The sequence below is a fragment of the Artemia franciscana genome, chromosome 5 (assembly GCF_032884065.1).
Source record: "Artemia franciscana chromosome 5, ASM3288406v1, whole genome shotgun sequence".
NCBI classification, from domain to species: Eukaryota; Metazoa; Arthropoda; class Branchiopoda; order Anostraca; family Artemiidae; genus Artemia; species Artemia franciscana.
Genome location: NC_088867.1, coordinates 28,673,553 through 28,693,045, shown reverse-complemented (window position 1 = coordinate 28,693,045; position 19,493 = coordinate 28,673,553). Strand labels below are relative to the sequence as shown.

The 19,493-nt window shown below is 36.0% G+C and overlaps 1 protein-coding gene across 2 annotated transcripts in view; it reads left to right on the top strand.

Moving 5' to 3' along the window:
* Positions 1–19,189, top strand: part of LOC136027224 (major facilitator superfamily domain-containing protein 12-like) — an 88,397-nt gene extending 69,208 nt beyond the window's left edge. For both annotated transcript variants that reach the window (XM_065704270.1, XM_065704269.1), the window contains 3 exons: positions 450–538; positions 16,162–16,301; positions 18,996–19,189. In XM_065704270.1, coding sequence (XP_065560342.1) covers positions 450–538; positions 16,162–16,301; positions 18,996–19,156 — 390 coding nt within the window. In that variant the 3' untranslated portion in view covers positions 19,157–19,189. The remainder of the gene's footprint in view (positions 1–449; positions 539–16,161; positions 16,302–18,995) is intronic.
* The last annotated feature ends 304 nt before the right edge of the window (positions 19,190–19,493 follow it).

The window sequence follows — 19,493 nt, the reverse complement described above, 5'->3', positions numbered from 1 at the left end:
TTGGGGGGGGGGTCAAACCTTTAACCCACCCTTAGTTACAGTCTTGACGAAATAACCGAATTTAGTTTTACCACTCAGTGGTAAAAAAATAAAAGAAAAAGAACAATGTGGCAAAGAGAATAAAAAGAATAGTTATAATGCAGCATCGAGAATGAAAGGCTTATTTGTTCGAATTTTCTGTAAGTACTAAAGATTTTAATTCAAATGTGCAGAAGATCAGTCGGAAAGCAAAAACTTACGCTTACCAGCTGGCTATATTTGGTGACCTTTTAACATAGGCGTGGGTCAAAATTTAGCGAGAAGAGTGGTGTGTTGAGGGGCTGCAACCACTTCATATTTAGAGAAAATTTCTGTTTGACATAATTGTGTTTTCCATTTATTTACTAAAAGTTCAAAGGGTAATGTACACCTCCGTTTATCCATTTTATATGCAACGTCCCTTGTTTTAGGAAAGTGGAGCATTTGTGTATGGTTGCATGAGCTTCTGTGATAAACTGTCGTGTGGAATTGCCGTTGCAGTTATCCAAAGTCTTCACAGGTAAGACCTGATTATAGGCATCATACTGTCTAAAACTGATCTCAGTTTTAGACTCTACAGAGATTAAACTCTAGTGTTAAACTTTCGCTCTTTGCAGTCTCTCTCTCTCTCTCTCTCTCTCTCTCTCTCTCTCTCTCTCTCTCCTCTCTCTCTCTCTCTCTCTCTCTCTCTCTCTCTCTCTCCCCCTCTCTCTCTCTCTCTCTCTCTCTCTCTCTCTCTCTCTCTCTCTCTCTCTCTCTCTCTCTCTCTCTCTCTCTCTCTCTCTCTCTCTCTCTCTAGGGCACCTAGGCCCCCTCCCTCACTCATTTTTTTCCAAAGTCACTGGATCAAAATTTTGAGATAACAACTTTGATCAGCATAGTCGACAAACCTAATATTTATATCTTTCGGAACGACTTAATCCCCCACAGTCCTCGGGAGAATAAAAAAAGTGAGAGAAAACTTTGACCATTGTCAAACAGTTCTTGGTAACGAACTGTAGTAAGGAGCGACCCGGCTCAATAGTAACTGAAACTCAAAAAACGGAATTTGATAATAAAAAAAAATAGTTTCCTCAAAAGAATAACATTTTAATGCTGATTTTAAACATATAATTTTTATCGAGTTTAGTCTTATCCATCAAAAATTACGCGAAAATTTGCCTTATTTTAGAAAATAGGGGGAAATACTTCCTAAAAGTCATACATAAAGTCGAAAATAACACTATCAGATTCAGTGTATCAGAGAACCCTACTGTAGAAGTTTCAAGCTCCTATCCACAAAAATGTAGGATTTTGTATTTTTTGCCAAAAAATTTGGCAATTTTTTGCCAAAAAAATTGGAGGGCACCTAGGCCCCCTCCCAGGCTCATTTTTTCCCAAAGTCACCGGATCAAAATTTTGAGACATCCACTTTATTCAGCATAGTCAAAAAACCTAATAACTATGTCTTTGAGGACGACTTACTTCTCCACAGTCCTCGTGGGATGGGCTGCAAGTTCCATACTTTGACCAGTGTTAACATATAGTAATGGTTATAGGGAAGTGTACAGACGTTTACAGGTTTTTTGTTGGGGGGAGGAGGTGTTGATGGAAGGGGGTTACGTGGGGGGATCTTTCCATGGAGGAATTTGTCATTGGGGAGGAGAATTTCTATAAAGGAAGCGCAGGACTTTCTAGCATTATAAAAAAAAACAATGAAAAATAAATCCGAAAAAAAAATTTCAACTGAAAGTAAGGAGCAGCATTAAAACTTAAGACGAACAGAAATTATTACGCATGCACGGTTCATCTCCTCGTAATACCTTGCTCTTTACGCTAAAGTATTCTTAGTAATTTCAACTATTTATTCTACGGCCTTTGTGATTCAGAGGACATTCTTCAGGAATTGGGACAAAATTTAAGCTTTAGCGTAAACAGCGATTTATTGAAAAGGGAAAAACCCCTCATATATACGTAATAAAAACATACGAATTTAGAAGTTTGTTACGTAAGTTAATTCGTAAGTTATGTATATTTTTTACTAATAAAAACGTCCGTAAAAATTAAAAGTTCTAGTTGCCTTTTAAGTAACCAAAGCATTGGAGAGCAACTGGGCCTCCTCCCTCGCTTTTTTTTCTCAAAATCGTCGGATCAAAACTATGAGAAAGCCATTTAGCCAAAAAATTAATGTGCAAATTTTGTTTTAACTATTCATGCGCGGAGAGCCAAAATCAAAACATGTATTAATTCAAAAACGTTCAGAAAATAAAAAAAAAACAAGTTTTTTTTAACTGAAAGTAAGGAACGACATTAAAACTTAAAACAAACAGAAATTAATCCGTATATGAAATGGGCTGTTCCCTCCTCAACGTCCCGCTCTTTACGCTAAAGTAATTTAACCCGTCTTAAAAAGCAGAGTTTAGAGAAAGAGTCAAACCTTAGCGTAAAGAGCGAGGCGTTGAGGAGGGAACAGCCCCTGTCATATACGGAGTAATTTCTGTTTTTTTTTTATTTACTTATCTTTTAATTTCTTTTTTTATTTAATTTATAGCAAAGGCCGTAAGGCTTCACTGTTTCAAACAAGTTTTTTCAACTGAAAGTAAGGAGCAACGTTAAACCTTAAAACGAACAGAAATTGTTACTTATATGAGAGGGGTTACCCCCTCCTCAACACCTCGCTCTTCGCGCCGAAGTTTTTAGTCATTTTAGAAAAAGTTACTTATTGTTCTAATTAAACAACCCTTGTGTTTCAGGAGTCACTTTTAAAGAATTGGGACAGAATTTAAACATTAGCATAAAGAGCAAGATTTTAAAGGGGAGGGGACAACCCCCTCATATACGTAATAATATCTGCACTTTTTAAGTTTTAATATCAATAATAATAATAATAAATAATAAATAATCCATGAATTTTCAAGTACTTAAATATGTGTATGTGATATACGTATTCGACATCTTTTATTTATTTCAAAATACGAATTTAAGTACTTTTCTTTTTTCTGTGTAGTTCAAATACATATTTAAATCCTTTTTACCAGTATTTGAAACACAAAATGCTTTCTAAATTGGTATATTTGTACTAAATGCATTGATCGAGATTCTTTGTTGTCTTCAGTAGATATCAGTAATTGGTAAGGATTTGATCTAAGGAATTTCAAGATTCAACGAATATTAAAACGACCAAATTCAAACAAAGTGGATAGTGTGGTTTTTGCAAATTTACTTGATAGGAAGTTTTTTTAAGTGAAAAAATTTATAAAGGGCTGGTGATTCATAAATCTACTTTATGAAGACCGGCCCTCAATCCACTATCAATTTTCTCTTGCATATGAGAGTAGGCGTATATAGAGTGAGTGAGTCAATACCTTAAATGACTGTAATCTTATAATTCCCATGGAACTATTGATAAAGTGGGACTATTTCAAAATAATTATGCGAATTAGTACATTCTGGTAAAAACACCCTGTTTCTTACTGTATAATATTTAGTCAGACTTATGAAGACGTATGGAAATTAGGGTATGTATAAGATACGATAATCAATTCGTTAATACACTAAAAAATTATCAAAAGAATCGGTTTGGTTAATTATAATCCAGGTTGCAGCGGTAGCTAGCAACCTAGTAAGAGTCAGTCACGCCCTTTATTGAAAACTACAATAACCCACAACTACTAAAAATAGAGCGATATCAAAACAACATGAAGATTATTCGAACTGTCTTGTCCGAATGTCCTCTATAGAAAACTTGCCGTCTCTTGGCTTAAACAACAAGGAAAATATATTGGCTCGAAAGTCATAAAAGTGGCTACAACATCAATATTCTGCATTTACGGCATCTGTTTTTCTTTCTTGTTTTTCTCCTCGAACAGCTAGGCACTGGAACATCGTAGAGAGTTGTTTAATGGCTCATTGCAAAGAAGCTGATGTGGTTAAAAAGATTTTGCAATTAAAAATGATTTTTTAAAATGAAATCATAAAATCATTTTTTACAAAAAAACTGTATTTTTCATGTACAAGATTTTTCATTATAATAAAGAACCAATTCTTGCTTATAATAACTGAAACATTAAAATAAATCATTTTATGCATGATGAAGCAACAAATTTATAATAAAGAGTTACAATAAAGAACAAACTGTAACCTATATCAACCAAAAGTTTTTTATGGGTGTGTGGAATCCTATTAAAAGACGATCATGCCCCATAGTATAAATTAGAATAACCTATAACTCCTAAAAGTACAGTCAGATCAAAACGTAGTTCATCAAGTAGTTGCGACCATCAAGCCATTACCCAGTGTAAAAAAAAATTGAGACAGATATTCCGAGTTAATCAAAGGCAAAATCTGGTATATACCCGTTCTAGTATTGTATAAAAATTATGCATACAACCTCTCACTTCTTGATTTCACTTCTTGATCAATGAGGCTGTTTTCCATTCTATAAGTCTTTATATTTTAGAATACAAGTCTTTATGCAACTATGGCATACCACGGATTTACTGGTACTCATGATTACACTTTCTAAAGGCTTTTAGAGAGAATAGAATATAAACTTTCTAAAGGCTTTTAAAGAATATAGAGCCCCGGCGGCAATTGAAAGTGATGAATTCAATGGTAGATCTGATGAAATTGACTCCTAAGAAGAGCACAATGTCACTGTTCAGCAACAGTCTTATGAAGCAGTGCTCCTGAAGTAGTCGAAATAGGGTCACTGGGTAGGATCCTAACCAGTAGTCCTGCTCAGACTAAAATGAACAATGATTACCATTTTCCAGACCATCTATGCTGCTGCAGCTATATGCTGTAAATGGCATCAACTGTAGATGCTGAAAGAGGTCTTACTTGGGAACCATACAAAAGGCTTAGTAGAGTAGAATTTACAAAATTTCAGACCTTATGGAACACAACTTGCTGGAGTACTAAATCTTTAGACAAATTAAGAGAATTAATGGTAAAGCTATTTGTTTCTCCAAATAGCACATGATGGTATTCAATGTATGTGGCTATAAGGTGAGTCATGACCATCTAGGAGACATATAAACTGACATATAGCTGACATATAGGAGACATATGGCTGAGATGAACTAAAGGTGCTAAGACTCAAGGTACTAAGAACTAAAGGTACAAGAAAAGTGCGGAAATTGAGCTGTTGGTTGAATATGTGAAAGTCAACGAGCCTTAACAAAAATGCAAGATAATAAGGATTGTTTTCCAGCCGAGGAATCACCCTTTATGATAGGACTAAAAAAGAATCCGGGAGGCATGAAACGTTTGGGTGCTCTCAAACATGCAAATACTCTTGTATAAGAAAATCTAGATGGCCTCAAGAAACGTTTTCCGAGCCTTTTCTCGCTAGACTTTAAAAATGGTATCTTCAGAGAGTTTGCTTCTGTCAGAGGTACTCACCTAGATCTCAAAGTAAGATGGTTCCTGAGGACGAGAAAACCGTTCTGATGGAGGCAATACTGGGTGAAGATGACAATACTTGTTAAAGGTCAAGAAAGAACTGCCAACAAAAACCAGCCATCCCCTCTAGCTACTGAAAGTATACCCTAACCCGAAAAATACTGGTCTATTCTCGTTCAAGGAGGTCGAGAACGAGAACTTGGGACCGAATGAGTAGATTAACTTGTTTTTGAAAGTAGATTTGTTGTTACTTACTGGTAATAGATGCAAAGATAGATACAGTTTTGAAGTAATTCAGAAAATATAGCGTATGTACTGGGACGTTTGCACCAGCTGAGCGTCTTCTCTCAGTCGGCGGTTCGATCCTAACATGCAAAAGAAATAAGCTGGAAGGAAAGTACATTATAAATTATACTCCCTAAGTTGTTTTAGGAAGTTGTGAAAAGTTGCCTCTGCCAATAGCTAATAAAAGTGTTAACTAAAAATACTCTCCTAATAATACTAAGCTCATGATAAGGGAGCTAATAATTTCCCTTTGTAATCTTATTCTATCTTGTGTATGATCGTCTGCTTCGTAATGTTAAGAGATTAATTTGTTTATTTATCATAAGAACGTTGAAACGATCTTAACTACGTTTGGTCTCCTACTTTTGGACTCCATAGGTCATGTATTTGAGTATCTGAATACGTATTTGGGTATGTAAATACCAACTATATCTTAGGCTTAGTATTTGAAATACGTATTTAAATAGTTTTAAACCTGAATATTTTGTATTTGTATTTGAAATACCTTTTTCAAAGTACTTTAATATCACTGGTATTATGATGCTATATTGATAAATTTTGAATGGACTGCATTGTACTTAACTGCCTCAGAACAAATTGTTTATTTTTACTTGTAAAAAAAAAATGCAGTAGGCAAAAATTTCCTTCAAGATAGTAGAAACTGGCTGAACCAATCAATAAATGAAAAATTCTCGTACTTTTCGAAAATAAACAACTATTAGGAAACAGTATTCCTAAGCTTTCAGTTTTAATGAGCCCCTGTATACAGTTTAAGACGGATCAAATCGTAAAGTTTATCACCCTGGAGATAATTCTCTTGAACTCTTACCTTAAACTTTATATTAACTCCTTCATTATATTTTCCATGAGATTTATAAGAGCGGGGGATGCGATTATACTAAGCATTTACTCGTGAATATAAAAGTAAGTACCGGTTTAATGTCAACTTTTGTGACTTAGGGAAGGAAAATAAATTCCATTCCTTAGCAAGTGTGCATTGGATCTAATGGAAAGCAATTATTTACATCTTGTTATGTTGCTATTAAGTTCAGATGTTAAGTTGGCTAAAATAGTAAAATTTTGGCAAGATTTCGCAACCTGACAAATGTTCAAATGGAAATTCGTCATTTACTTTGTTTCTTGGTGACAATCAAAATCTAAGATTTTAGAGTTTCATAATTATAGACAGAATGAATAATCAAGTAATCAGAGTCTTAAAATAAACTACGGTTGAAATTCCAAAAATCAAATTTAATGACATACAATTGAAATATAGAATTATGATCCTTATCCAAAAACCAACGAACATATCAATGGAGGTATATTCGGTATATAATTTGTGCTTAGTACTTAGCTGCAAATTACAAAGCTATTCTGTTAATTTTATTATCTTGTTGTTTATATCCTGGAATCAACACTATATTTTGCAATACATCTTCTTTATGGTTGCCATTTAAGAACCAAAACATGTTTAAATGTGGTTTGACCCGATGCACAAAGCTTCTTTATGTCCTGTGGTTGCGCAATGGGTTTGACCTTAGCTTGGTAATACGGGACCCAGAGATCGAATCACGCTGCAGTAATGCACTGCAGGGCCGACGCAGGGACCTTAGTAGTCAAGAACCGTCGTTAATTCTTAAATAATAAAGCTTCTTTATGCTTCAATTTCGTGAAATATCTTTAAAAAATAATATGGACTACGTCTCTTGTTAAATTTTGTTCACCAAAACAAATTTCCTCTCCAACTCATATATTAAACAGAACCTGAAAGTTTCACAGGAAATTCTTGTAAGGAAAGGAAATTGAATTACCGAGAAAAAAAGTTTAATTTGCGTAAAAAATTTCTAACAAAAGAGAAAAAAAGCCCAGAATACATGTTGCTTGTCAAGGCTAATGTGTCAACTTTACTGTGCGTCTATTAATAGTATTGATTTAAACAACTTTTTCCACAAGACAAGTTTTTCAAAGAATAAGAAAGAGCTCCATTAAGCCAAGAATGAGCAAAAATAAAGTTAAATCATCTTCAAAGCGTAAAAATACGACAAATCATCATCGATAGTCAAATGAAACTCAAAATGAACAGAAATTACCGTAAATAACCGAGTCAAACTCGAAAAAAGCAAAAGTTGGCATGAGTAGGGCTGATAACCCCTATACCTTCTCGAGACCAGAACACGATTTGGGCTTTACTGAAAAAAAAATGACCGTGGATTGTCAGTGAAATTGACGTATACTGACATTTCTTCGATAAATTTTTGATAATTTTTCATTTATGAAAGAAAGAAAGCATTACCTCGTTAAGGTTTTGATAATTTTAATTTATGAAAGTAAGAAATGTGAAAACATTTCAAACGTATTCTGTTATCAGTAAAGCGAAAATTGTGCTCTGGGCCATCTAAAAGTTTCTATCAGATGTATCACAGGAAAATACCTGGTTTTAGAGGGGAGTATCCACCCTCCGATGACGCTGAATCATAAAAATGACACTAGAACTTCTGACTACCAATCTAACGAGCATCCTCCGAAGCTTGTACGATCACCCTTTATATATGTACGTTATATTTCCCAGAGGGCATAAACTTACCTTGCCCTGAGGGCTGTGGAGGGAGGTCGTCCTCAAAAACACAATTTCCTTCCATTTCAATTGCGTTGAACAAAATTACTGTCTCAAAATTTTTATTGGATGTGTTTGAACTGATGGTGAGTGAGGGAGGGGGTTAGATGCCCTCCAATCACTTTCAGTTATTAAAAAGGACACTGGCCATTTTAATTTGTAATCGAATGAACTGTTTTCGAAGTTTCTACCACAACATATGGCCGTCTCAAAATTTCTATCAGATACATTTCGGGAAAATACGAGGTAATAATGGAGAGGGGGATCCACCATCCAATCCCTCTAAGTCTTGAAAATCCACTAGAACTTCTGATTACGAGTCCAATTAGCCCCCCCCCCTAAGTTTATACAATTGCCCTTTTTATACCTTATATGCCCCCAGGGTTTAACTTAAAACTCTTGCCCTGAGGGCTGTGGGGGGGGGAGGCCATCCTCAACGATATAATTTCCAGACCTTTCAATTACGTTGAACAAAATGGATATATCAAAAAATTTTATGGATGTGTTTGGGAAATGGTGGGCGTGGGAGGGGGTAGGTTGTCCTCCAATCACTTTCAACTATTCTAAAGGGCACTGACCCTTTCAATTTCTAATCGGCTGTTTTCGAGGTTTCTCTGACAGCAAATGGCCATCTCAAAATTAAAATCAGGTGCATTTTTGGAAATAAGAGGTGGGGGCGGGAGGGATCCTCAGACCCTTCGATCCGCTTCCACTCACCAATACAATTTGCCCCCTCCGAAGGTTATGCGGTCACTGTTTCTATATATACTTTATCTGCCCCCAGGGCACAACTTGCAGCCCTTTGCTGTTTTCGAAGTTTCTTCGACAACAAATGGCCATCTCGAAATTGCTATCAGATAGATTTCGGAAAAATACAAGGTGTGGGGATGGGTTATTCACACTTCGATCACTCTGAATCTCAAGAAGAGCAGGGGATTGTCGTCCTCGAAGACATAATTTTTGGATCTTTCAGCTGTGTTGAACAAAACGGCCATCTCGAAATGTTGATTGAATGTGTTTGTGGAAATGGTGGGCGTGCGGGGGAGTGTGCTCTCCAATCACTTTTGACAATAAAAAAGGGCACTAGCCGACATTGATCCTTACTTAGGCAATACTATGGCACTACCTATTTTTGTTCATTTTGAGTAGCAATTATTTATTGATAGTGATTTTTGGTAGTTTTATGCTTGGAAAATTACTTGACTTTATTTCTGTTCATTCTTGGATTCACAGAACTCTTTACTTTTCCTTGAAAAACTTGTTTTGTAGAAACAGTTTTTAAATTGATTTTTGTTCATTTTTACTGACATAGTCTTTTTCATGGAAAGAATAATATTTTATATCTTTTCATTTTTTTTTCTATAGAAATCCATAGTCTGGGCTGCTATTTGTATGTTGAAGAAACTTTTTCAACAATTTTTAATATTGACAAAAACAGTATTTTTTAATTGTATTTACAGCTTCTGAAGTTGACCGGAAAAATAAAACTTAATATCTTTCCCAAGATATTATATCTATGCTCTTTAAAAACCTGGATACGTTTACATTCTCTTTATTTATTTAAATTGTAAGAGCAGAAATAGAAACAGTAGTATATCCGAAAGTTTCAACTTGATACCCCCAATCCTTCTCGATATATTGATGAGGGGACTTATTGGTAACCATAAACACAATAGTGGGGGGTTGACATGCCTAACATCCATAAAGACTTAGTTGCTGGATCGTTCTGCTATGCTGAAGAAAATGGCTGTCTTAAGATTTTGACTGGAAGCATTTGAAAAACGAATGGGCTTGAGAGATGGACTGATTGCCCTCCAGTCTCTTTTTACTTTTACAAAGGGCACCAGAACTTTCAATTTGTATCGAATTAGCTCCTTTAAAAGTTTCAATGATATTTCTAGCTATTATAAGGTGGCGCTGCCTATGATATTGCTTATATGCTCTTTTGAAAATCTGGTTTCATACAGTTTTTTCGTTTAATTGAAACTCCTAAGAGTTCCTTAAAAGTTTTATCTTAATATCCTTAGCGTCAATAGTTATAGTAACTGTAGTGGTACCATTAAAAATATACATATACGGCCTTCTGGCTAGTTCAAAATCCCCCAGAACTCACCTTTAAAGGTCTAAATTAATAATAGATGTTGTTCTTCAAATATTGCTTTATCACCTTTTTGAAAGTACACATGCTCAGGATTTGTTTTGATTTAGTTCAACATCCACCTTAATATTCCTCAAAAGGTTTACCTTAATACCCTAGCTTACGCAGTAGCAATGGCTGTAGCAGCATTAGTAGCAGTACGCGAATAGCACCTCTGGTTTCTTCCACATCCTCATTCAACACAGGCTGAAAGATAAGCTTAATATATACCATCAACCGTTCCTGAAGCATTTCTGATGCGTCCACTCGACAACCTGTGTGAGCATTGTGTTTTCTTAGGTAGATCCATACAGTTTCTACAACTCCCAAATTTATCGCCTTAATATCCTTAGCTTTAATAGCAGTAGCAGTAGCAGTAGTACCGGTAAAATTAATTGTAGTAGCTTAGGATTTAGTGGCAGTAGTAGTAACAGAAGTAGTAATAATAGTAACAGTAGCAGTAGTGTGAGTAGAAGCAGTAGCATTAAGAGCCAAATATTTTCTTTTTGTTAGTTCAAAATCCCTCACAACAAGCCCTCTTAGTTTCAACTTCACTCACCAAACTGTTCCTAAGCCATTGCTGTTATACCCTTTTGACAATTTGCATACAGAGGGCGTGTTCTGATTCAGTTCATCTTCCCCTCAAAATTTTTGGAAAATTCCACCTTCACACCCTTGGGCATAGTTGTAATGGTAGTCACAGTAGTAGTACTGATATTACTAGTTATAATATTAAATAACGGTAGTACTTCTAGCAGTAGTAGTATTAACCTATTACCTATTAGTAGTATTAACCATTGACTTTCGCTCAGTAGGACATCCCTCTTATTAAGTCCTAGAAGTTTCAACTTAATACAATTAGCGATTGCTATGACAGTGCTGATCGGGCAACTCTGTAGATGGGGCAAGTTTTTGGAAAATCCTTTTTGTTACGGGATTTCAAGTAAAATAATTGCAATTATCATAGCTCTTTACGAGGACAGTGAGTACTTCATCAAGACACCCGAACGCCAAACCCGATACTTTCGAATTCTATCTGGCGTCAAACAAGGCTGTGTACCGTCGCCGTTACTTGTCGTGATATTCATCGATTTTATTCCCTACAACTCCGTGACCGATGGTATTAAACATTCTGCCGAAGTGACAGTTGATAACCTAGACTTTGCAGATGACATTACAATGCTACAATCGTGAAAACAACGTCTACAAGAACTTCTAAACAGGGTCAGCGAAAAAGCAAGCCAACTTGGCCTAGGAATAAATTCGAGAAAAACCAAAACAATGACGACTACTGATTCCCCACTTCTTATCAGATGTGGAAATGAGGAAATCGAACAGGTTGTGGAATTCAGATAAAGCATAGTGGAGAATACGGGATCAGCATTTAAAGAGATAATGACCAGAATAGGTCAGGGGAACAAGGCATTCTATTTGCTCAAGCACATATGGAAGTCTAAAAACTACTCGATTGGGCTTAAGTTCCGTCTGTTCAACAGCAACGTCATCCTGATCCTCCTTTACGCCGCCGAAACTTGGAGTTTAAACCAGCAACAGAAAAAGAGATCCTTGCATTCGAAAATAATTGCCATCGAAGAATTTAAGTATTCATTGCTCAGACAGAATCACAAATAAAAAAGTCCGGAAACTTGCCAACCAGCCTCTAGTGAAAGATATCATTAGGGCTCGGAGGTGGAGATACTTGGACCATTTTCTCCGAATGCAGGACGCTCAGATCCAAAAAACCACTTTACATTGGCACCCAAACCGAAGTCGAAGAAGGGGAAGACCTCGGAACACTTTGCGTTGAACATACCAGTCTGATCACGCTGTATCCATGTTTCTCTTCAACCCGATTGGATATGTCTTTTCGATAGCCTGCATGTTCACATGCTATTTGATATTTTCATCTCAATACTCTTAGCCCTACAAGTAGTTGTGATAGAAGTAGTAGTAGTAGTAGTAGTAGTAGTAGTAGTAGTAGTAGTGGTAGCAGTAGTAGTAATAGTAAATGTGGCAGTAACAATAGTATTAGCAACAGTGTCTATATATTGCCTTTTGGTGAAATAATCTACGCCTTTCAGTACCAAATTAATACCCAAATCAATTCTCGAGATACGCTATGTTGACAGTGTGCGTGCACATAGCGTCTTTTGATTTAGTTCAAAATTCCCCTTAATACTATAAATTAAGTAGTATGGTAGTAGTGGTGGTGGTAGTTGTAGTAGAATTGGTAGCTCTGTGGTACCTTTTTGATCATCTCCCTTATCATTTCCTGAATTTTCCAAGTTAATATACTCAGTTATTCCCTTGTTGCACCCTTTTGACAATCATTGAATTGCCTAGCTTACAGCCCTTGTTCTGAGGGATTTTGGGAGCTTGACATCCCCAAAGACATAATTACTGGACCATTCAACAATGCTTAACAAAATAGCTCTCTTAAGATTTCGATCGGATATGTTTTGGGGAGAGAACCTTGGAGGGCTGATTTCCTTCCATTCACTTTTGATTTTAAGGAATGGCAATAAGACTTCCGACTTCCAATCAAATGAGCTCCATCCGATCCAAAGTTTATACGACTATCCCTCCCATAAAAATCTTATATGCCCCGGGCATAACTTACAACCCTTGCCCATGGGCTCTGGGGAATTGTGTTCACCCTAAAGACATTGTTATATGATTTTTGGACTATTGGTAACAAAATGGCTATCTCAAAATTTCAGTTGAATACGTTTTGGGAAAAGAAGATGTCAGGGATGGGGGCTAGTTGCTCTTCATCATGTTTGACTCTTAAAAGGAAACTAGAACTATACATTTCAAATCAAATGATCCTCGTCTACAGTTCTCACAACCACCCCTTCCTTAAAAACCTATTGTATTCCTGGGGTATAACTTACAACACTTACCCCTAGACTCTGGGGGATCTCGTCCACCCCAAATGCCTTATTATATGATCTTTGGACTAGTTTTGAACAAATGGTTACCTCAAAATTTTTATCGGACTGTATTTGTAGACAATACGACGTAGGAGGGGGAGGTTGGCTGCCCCTGATCACTTTGACTCTTAGAAAAGAAACTGGAACTTTTGATTTCCAATTCAATCACTCCCCTCCAAAGTTTATGCAGCCCCTCTTTCCATAAAACCTTATATGCCCTCAGGGCATAACTTACAACACTTGCTTGAGGGCTGTCTGTGTGTGGGAGGGGGGAATTTTGATCTGTTTTGGGGATTGAAGGGCGTGGGGGGGGCTTGTAATCCTCCAATCACTTTTGACTATTTAAAAAGGCCCGTTCAGTTTCCAGTCGATTGAGCCTTTTTTGGTTTTCCACGACAACAGATGGCCATCTCAAAATTTCTATCAGATGAATTCGGGAAGTACGAGGTTTTGTAGAAGTCGGGGTTTTGTATAGTAACCTTCCGATTACTTTGAATCTTAAGAAGATTATCAGAACTTGAGCCCCCACTGAATTTTATACGACCACCCTTTCTATACAAAACCTTATATGCCCCCAAGGCATAACTTACAAACCTTGCCCTGAGGGTTGTGGGGGAGGGATTTCAACCTCAAAGACATAATTTCTCAATCTTTTAATTACACTGAACAAAGTTGCTATCTAAAAATTTTGATTGGGCGTGTTTGGGGAAATGGTGGTAGAGGTAAAGGAGGTTAGTTGCCCTCCAACCACATTCTAAAATTAAAAAGGCACTAGCCCCTTGAATTTCCAATCGAATGAGCCTTTTTTAGGTTTCTAAGACAATCGTGCTCATACATATAGCAATAGAAATACATAAAAATGAATATTACAACTTAAAACAAGCGAAAAAAGAATTCCCTGGAAATCAACCAATAAATCAAACTGAGCCGTAAGTATAACTACGAAAGCAAAAACAACAAAAAAATTTGTTTCCATCCAAAAACGGTAAAAATCTTACGAATCCCCCCCCCCAAAAAAAATAAATAAATAAACTGTCATGCAAAGCAGCCCGCTGTTACCACGTTTCCTTGTTTCAAATGAGCCTACTTCTAATTTTATAAATTAACAGCATAAATAGAGAGGACATTATATTATCCTAAGCATCGCAATTGCGCTGCCTAAGCAGAGAGCGATGTGGTCAATTTTTTTTTAGTTTAGACCAAGGCACTTCATGTAGAAGGAGTTGTCGTAGAAACTTTAAAAAGAGCTCATTCGATTGGAAATTGAAAGAGCTAGTGCCCTTTTTAATAGTTAAAAGTAAATGGAGGTAGTCCACCTCTCATGCCCATCATTTCCCCAAATACATCCAATCAAAATTTTTAGATATCCATTTTGTCCAGCATAGTTGGAAGATCCGTAAATTATGTCTTTTGAAATGACACCCCTCCCCACCCACAGTGCTCAGGACAAGGGTTGTAAGTTGTGATCTGGGCCATATAAGGTTTTCACAAAGGGAGTGGTCTTACAAACTTCGGAAGGGGCTTATTGGTTTGGTAATCAGAAGTTCTAATGCCCTTTTCAATAGTCGAAAGATATTGAAGGGAATTAGCCCCCCTACGCCCATTATTTCCCCCAAACACATCAAATTAAATTTTTGGGATAGCCATTTTCTTCAGCGTAGTTGAAAGGTTCATTTATTACGTCTTTGAGGACGTAATAACTCCTCTCCCATAACCATCAGTTTCCAAAAGGTTTTTAAGGAAAGGCAGGTCGTAATAAACTTTGGAGGGGGTCCATTGGATTAGAAATCACAACTTCATTTACCCTTTATAAGAGTCAAAGGGATCGGAGGGCAACTATTATTACCCCCCCCCACGTCATGTCCTCTTTTCCCAAAATGCATCCCATAGAAATTTTGAGTTAGCTATATGCTCAAAAAACAATACTCCGAAGATAACATAAAAAGACCTTCTGGGTCGACACAACCCCCCCCCCCCAGAGTCTGGGGGCAAGGGTTATAAGTTATGTCCTGGAAGTATATAAGGTTTTTATGGAAGTTGTGATCGCATTAACTTTAGAGGAGGCTCATTTGATTGGAAATGTAAACTTCTAGTTCCCTTTTAATCTTCAAAAGTGGTGGAGGAGACCCCCCACCCCCTCATACATCCTATTTTTCCAAGATACATCTGATCGAAATTGTGAGATAGCCATTTTGCTCACAATAGTCTAGAAAGCATATAACAATGACTCCAGGGTGGAAACCCCCCCCCCAAAGTCCCAGGAGCAAGGGTTGTAAGTTATGCCCGGGTATATAAGGCTATTATGGAACGGCGAATCGTATAAACTTTGGATGATACTCATTTTATCGGAAGTTGGAAGTTCTAGTGCCCTGTTCAAGAGTCAAAAAAAGGGAGGGCAACCAAGCCTCCCCAAGCCAAAACACAGCCAAAACACACTGAAAAAATAACCGTGGATGTTTAGTTTAATATGCATATACTGACATTTTTCCTTAAAGTTTAAATAATTTTTTATTTATTAAGGTCAAAAAAGTAAAAACATTTACAAAATATTTTTTTCAGTAAATTGTAAATTATGTTCTGGTCTTGAGAAGAAATGGGGGTTGACAGCCCTACCCATGTTTGTTTTTGCTCGTTTTGAGTTTGACTCGGTTATATGGAGCGTTTTACTTTTCTTTGGAAAACTTGTTTGTGGAAAAAGTTTTTTTAAATTAATTAAAAAAACATAACAAATTACTAGCTCTGAAATGTAAAGGTGGACTAACTTAAGGTAACCTTTTTCTTCTTTTAAGCTCATTTTGCAATCCATCATGCCAATGGTACTACAGAAACATTCTAGCGATTGGTATTTTGCTACCTCTTGTAGTTGGCTGTGCTGCTGTAGTTCCTTTGTATTCAATTAAACTTGGTGCAAGGAATGGAGAGAAGAGAGGTGAGGAATTATTTGACCCTTGTGTAAAAGTAGATTTTCTAGACTTAGAACTGTAGTCAACACTCTGTAAATAAAGGCTTTCCGAATTGCTGATACATACATTCATAATGCAATGCATCAATACGGAAGTTGAACATAGAGCTGTGTATATTAGATACCTTTTAAGGAGTATAACTACTATAAGCAAGGGTTTCACAGAATTTTTATTGGGGGGACGGGAGGGGTCTACATCTGGAGAGTCAAGGGGCACGGGCTATGTGATGATTTTTTCTTCAAATTATTGGGGGGGGACGACTGCCCCCTTGTCCCCCAAAAATGACATCACTGTCCTTTTAATCACTGTACAATTTAAGCCAATTGTATGAGAATACTATTTTGACTGAATGGCAGATTTTAGGCTATCTTAATACATCTTATATTTCTGGGTGAAATATACCTAATATACAGTGGTACAACTTCTGAAAATCTTACAAGGCGGTGGGGTAAGGGGAAGGGTAACATGTATTTTCCAAACTTCAGGTGGGAACAATTTAGTTTTTTTTTATTGTTTCATAAAAAACAGGACAAAAAAACATAGTTTTTTAAATCTATAAGGGAGAAATAAGCGGATTAGGGGAAATACCGTGGTTAGCACCATTGTTTACATACCAAATACGATCTTTATAAAATATATTACGTATCTATTTACCTACACCAGTTTGCCCATATAGGCGATCATAAATTTTGTAAAAAAGGTAAAGGTAAAGGATAATGCATTTGATTTTACAGTCCCTATCGACGGTGCTGATTTTCGTTTTTTGGACCTACAGCGACGAAGTGTAATAGGGGGTTGGGGGACATTAATACTGTGCTTTCGCACACCCTTCCTGTTTACTTTCTCCAGATTTCTGTAGTTACCCATTTAGAGTTGGTTCGACTCTGGTTGAGCTTACAGAGTCGCCCCACTGATCCCCGTTCCAAAACGAATAACATGGTATATTAGGATTTGTTAGGATTTGAACCCCCGCCCTCTCGGACAAAGAATCCGAAATCCAGCACTTGGCTAGGACAGCCTTTAAATTTTGTACCAATAGAAAATCTTCTCGAATTCGTCAATGTAATTTTACTCAAATGTGTCAAATATTATGACGTCTTCCCTTTAAGCTAAAAAAAAAAATTAATACATACTATACTTTTTATTATTAAGATACTGATTACTCGTTAGTCAGTTTTATTGATAAGCGTCTTCCGTGCCATGTGAGAAAATGTAGTTGTTTGAATTGCGGGGCTAGAATCGTTCATTTTTTTCGAACTTGTTTCTCTTTAATGCTCACCCTCCTTTTTGCCCACCATTTGCATTGTAATTTGCGTCTTCTAGTAATGTAAATCCTCAAAGATTAAATGGGAAAATACACTTAGTCAAAGGTTGCATTTAAAATATTAAACAAAGATTACGTCCAAATTTTAATCCATTGATACAATTTCAAAATTAGAATGTCCTACTTTCTTAACTTAAGTCAGCATAATATTGTCAAAAGTTACTCACATAATAAGTCAACAAATCTTTTTGAAAGAATAACTAATCCAAACTTAAAAAAAAAATATTGATTTAAACAAATACGAGGCTGATTCACACTTATCATCTGCACTTTGCTGAAAACAACATAAATTTGGAACAGTGTGTTTTTCCCTTGTCATGAGATAAAATAAAACAAGAAATCATTATACTGATCCCGTTCAAAGGGAAAAACGCGTTTTTTAGAATAAATCCATATGTGACTTTCAATTTCGTTTTGAAAGGCATATTATTCTGAATTAACATATTCATAAATGATTCACCCATTGATTTTCCACGTATTTGAGAGGAATAGAAATGTTTTTGCATGAGACTAGCGAAACTAGACTGATTAATGATAAATAATAATAGATTTTCTAGAATTATGAACAAAATGAATTATTTCAATGCAATAATGAAAATAAAAAAAATAGTTGTATTTGCTTTAAGCCACAAAACTCTCAGTTTGAATGTTTTTCACGGTAAACAGTATATAAACCACTAGTAATCATCGAGCTATATTGCTTTTATACTAAATACGTTTGAGAAAGTCGACTGTAACTATTCTAAATGAATAACAGAAATTAATGAAAATAAGCTAGCTTTTCACACGAAAGTAAAGAGTGCCGTTAAAACTTAAAAAAAAAATACCTCAAATATGAGAGAACGGCTGCTCCCCTTAATCGCCAAATCTTAATTCGTTCTTTGGCGAAAGCTGTGTATAATATAAAAAAGAAAAATATTTTTGTGATTTTACTATTTAATCAAGAGTATGCTTCACGAAATTCTAACCGCAGTTTTGGCGTTTCCAGTTATACTGAATACCCCGTAGTTTAAAGCAAATACGCACAGAGGAGAACGTTCGTGCTCCAAGCATTAAGGTAAAGAGCCCAAGTTGTGCAATACAAGATTCGTATTACTTTCGTTAAGGCACAAGCTAAATTTTATCTCAAAGAGGAGTGGGTTAAGAAGGATTGAGTCCCACATCTTTAGCATTTTTTTTTTTGCTTACCATTGAGTTTTAATGCCACTCTTAGCTTTAAGGTAAAATAATATGTTTCTTCCTCTAATTACAATCAATCGTAAGATAAACTTATAGTATCCTGTATTAGGTGAAAAACACTTTCAACCTTGAGTTCTAACATATAATATTATTTCAGCCTTCCTTAACCGTGGAGAAAGCGCATCGTCTATTGAATCCAACAAATCAGAAAATAAGAGTGGCAATAGGGTACCTGCTAAAGACCCTTCCAGGCTTTTATATCCAGATTATGGAACAGCTGGATCTTCAAAAGGATTTACCAGTGAATTCATTATGTAATATTTTTGACAAATACATTTTTAAATTTTGGAACATTTCCCGGAACTTCAGTGACTACTTAGTACTCTTGCCAATAGTTAGTAGCTATGGGACGATCCCAAAACTCTGTTTGATCTTGATACTGATTCTAAATCAGACTCCAAATATATATATATATATATATATATATATATATATATATATATATATATATATCATGAAAAGAGAAATCACCAATGCTACAGCACAAACACAAAAAAAAAAAAAAAAAAAAAAAAAAAAAAAAGAGACAGAAGGAGAAAAGGAAGACTGTTTTCCTAAATTAGTGATTAATATAGACCAGCACTTGAATGAGGCC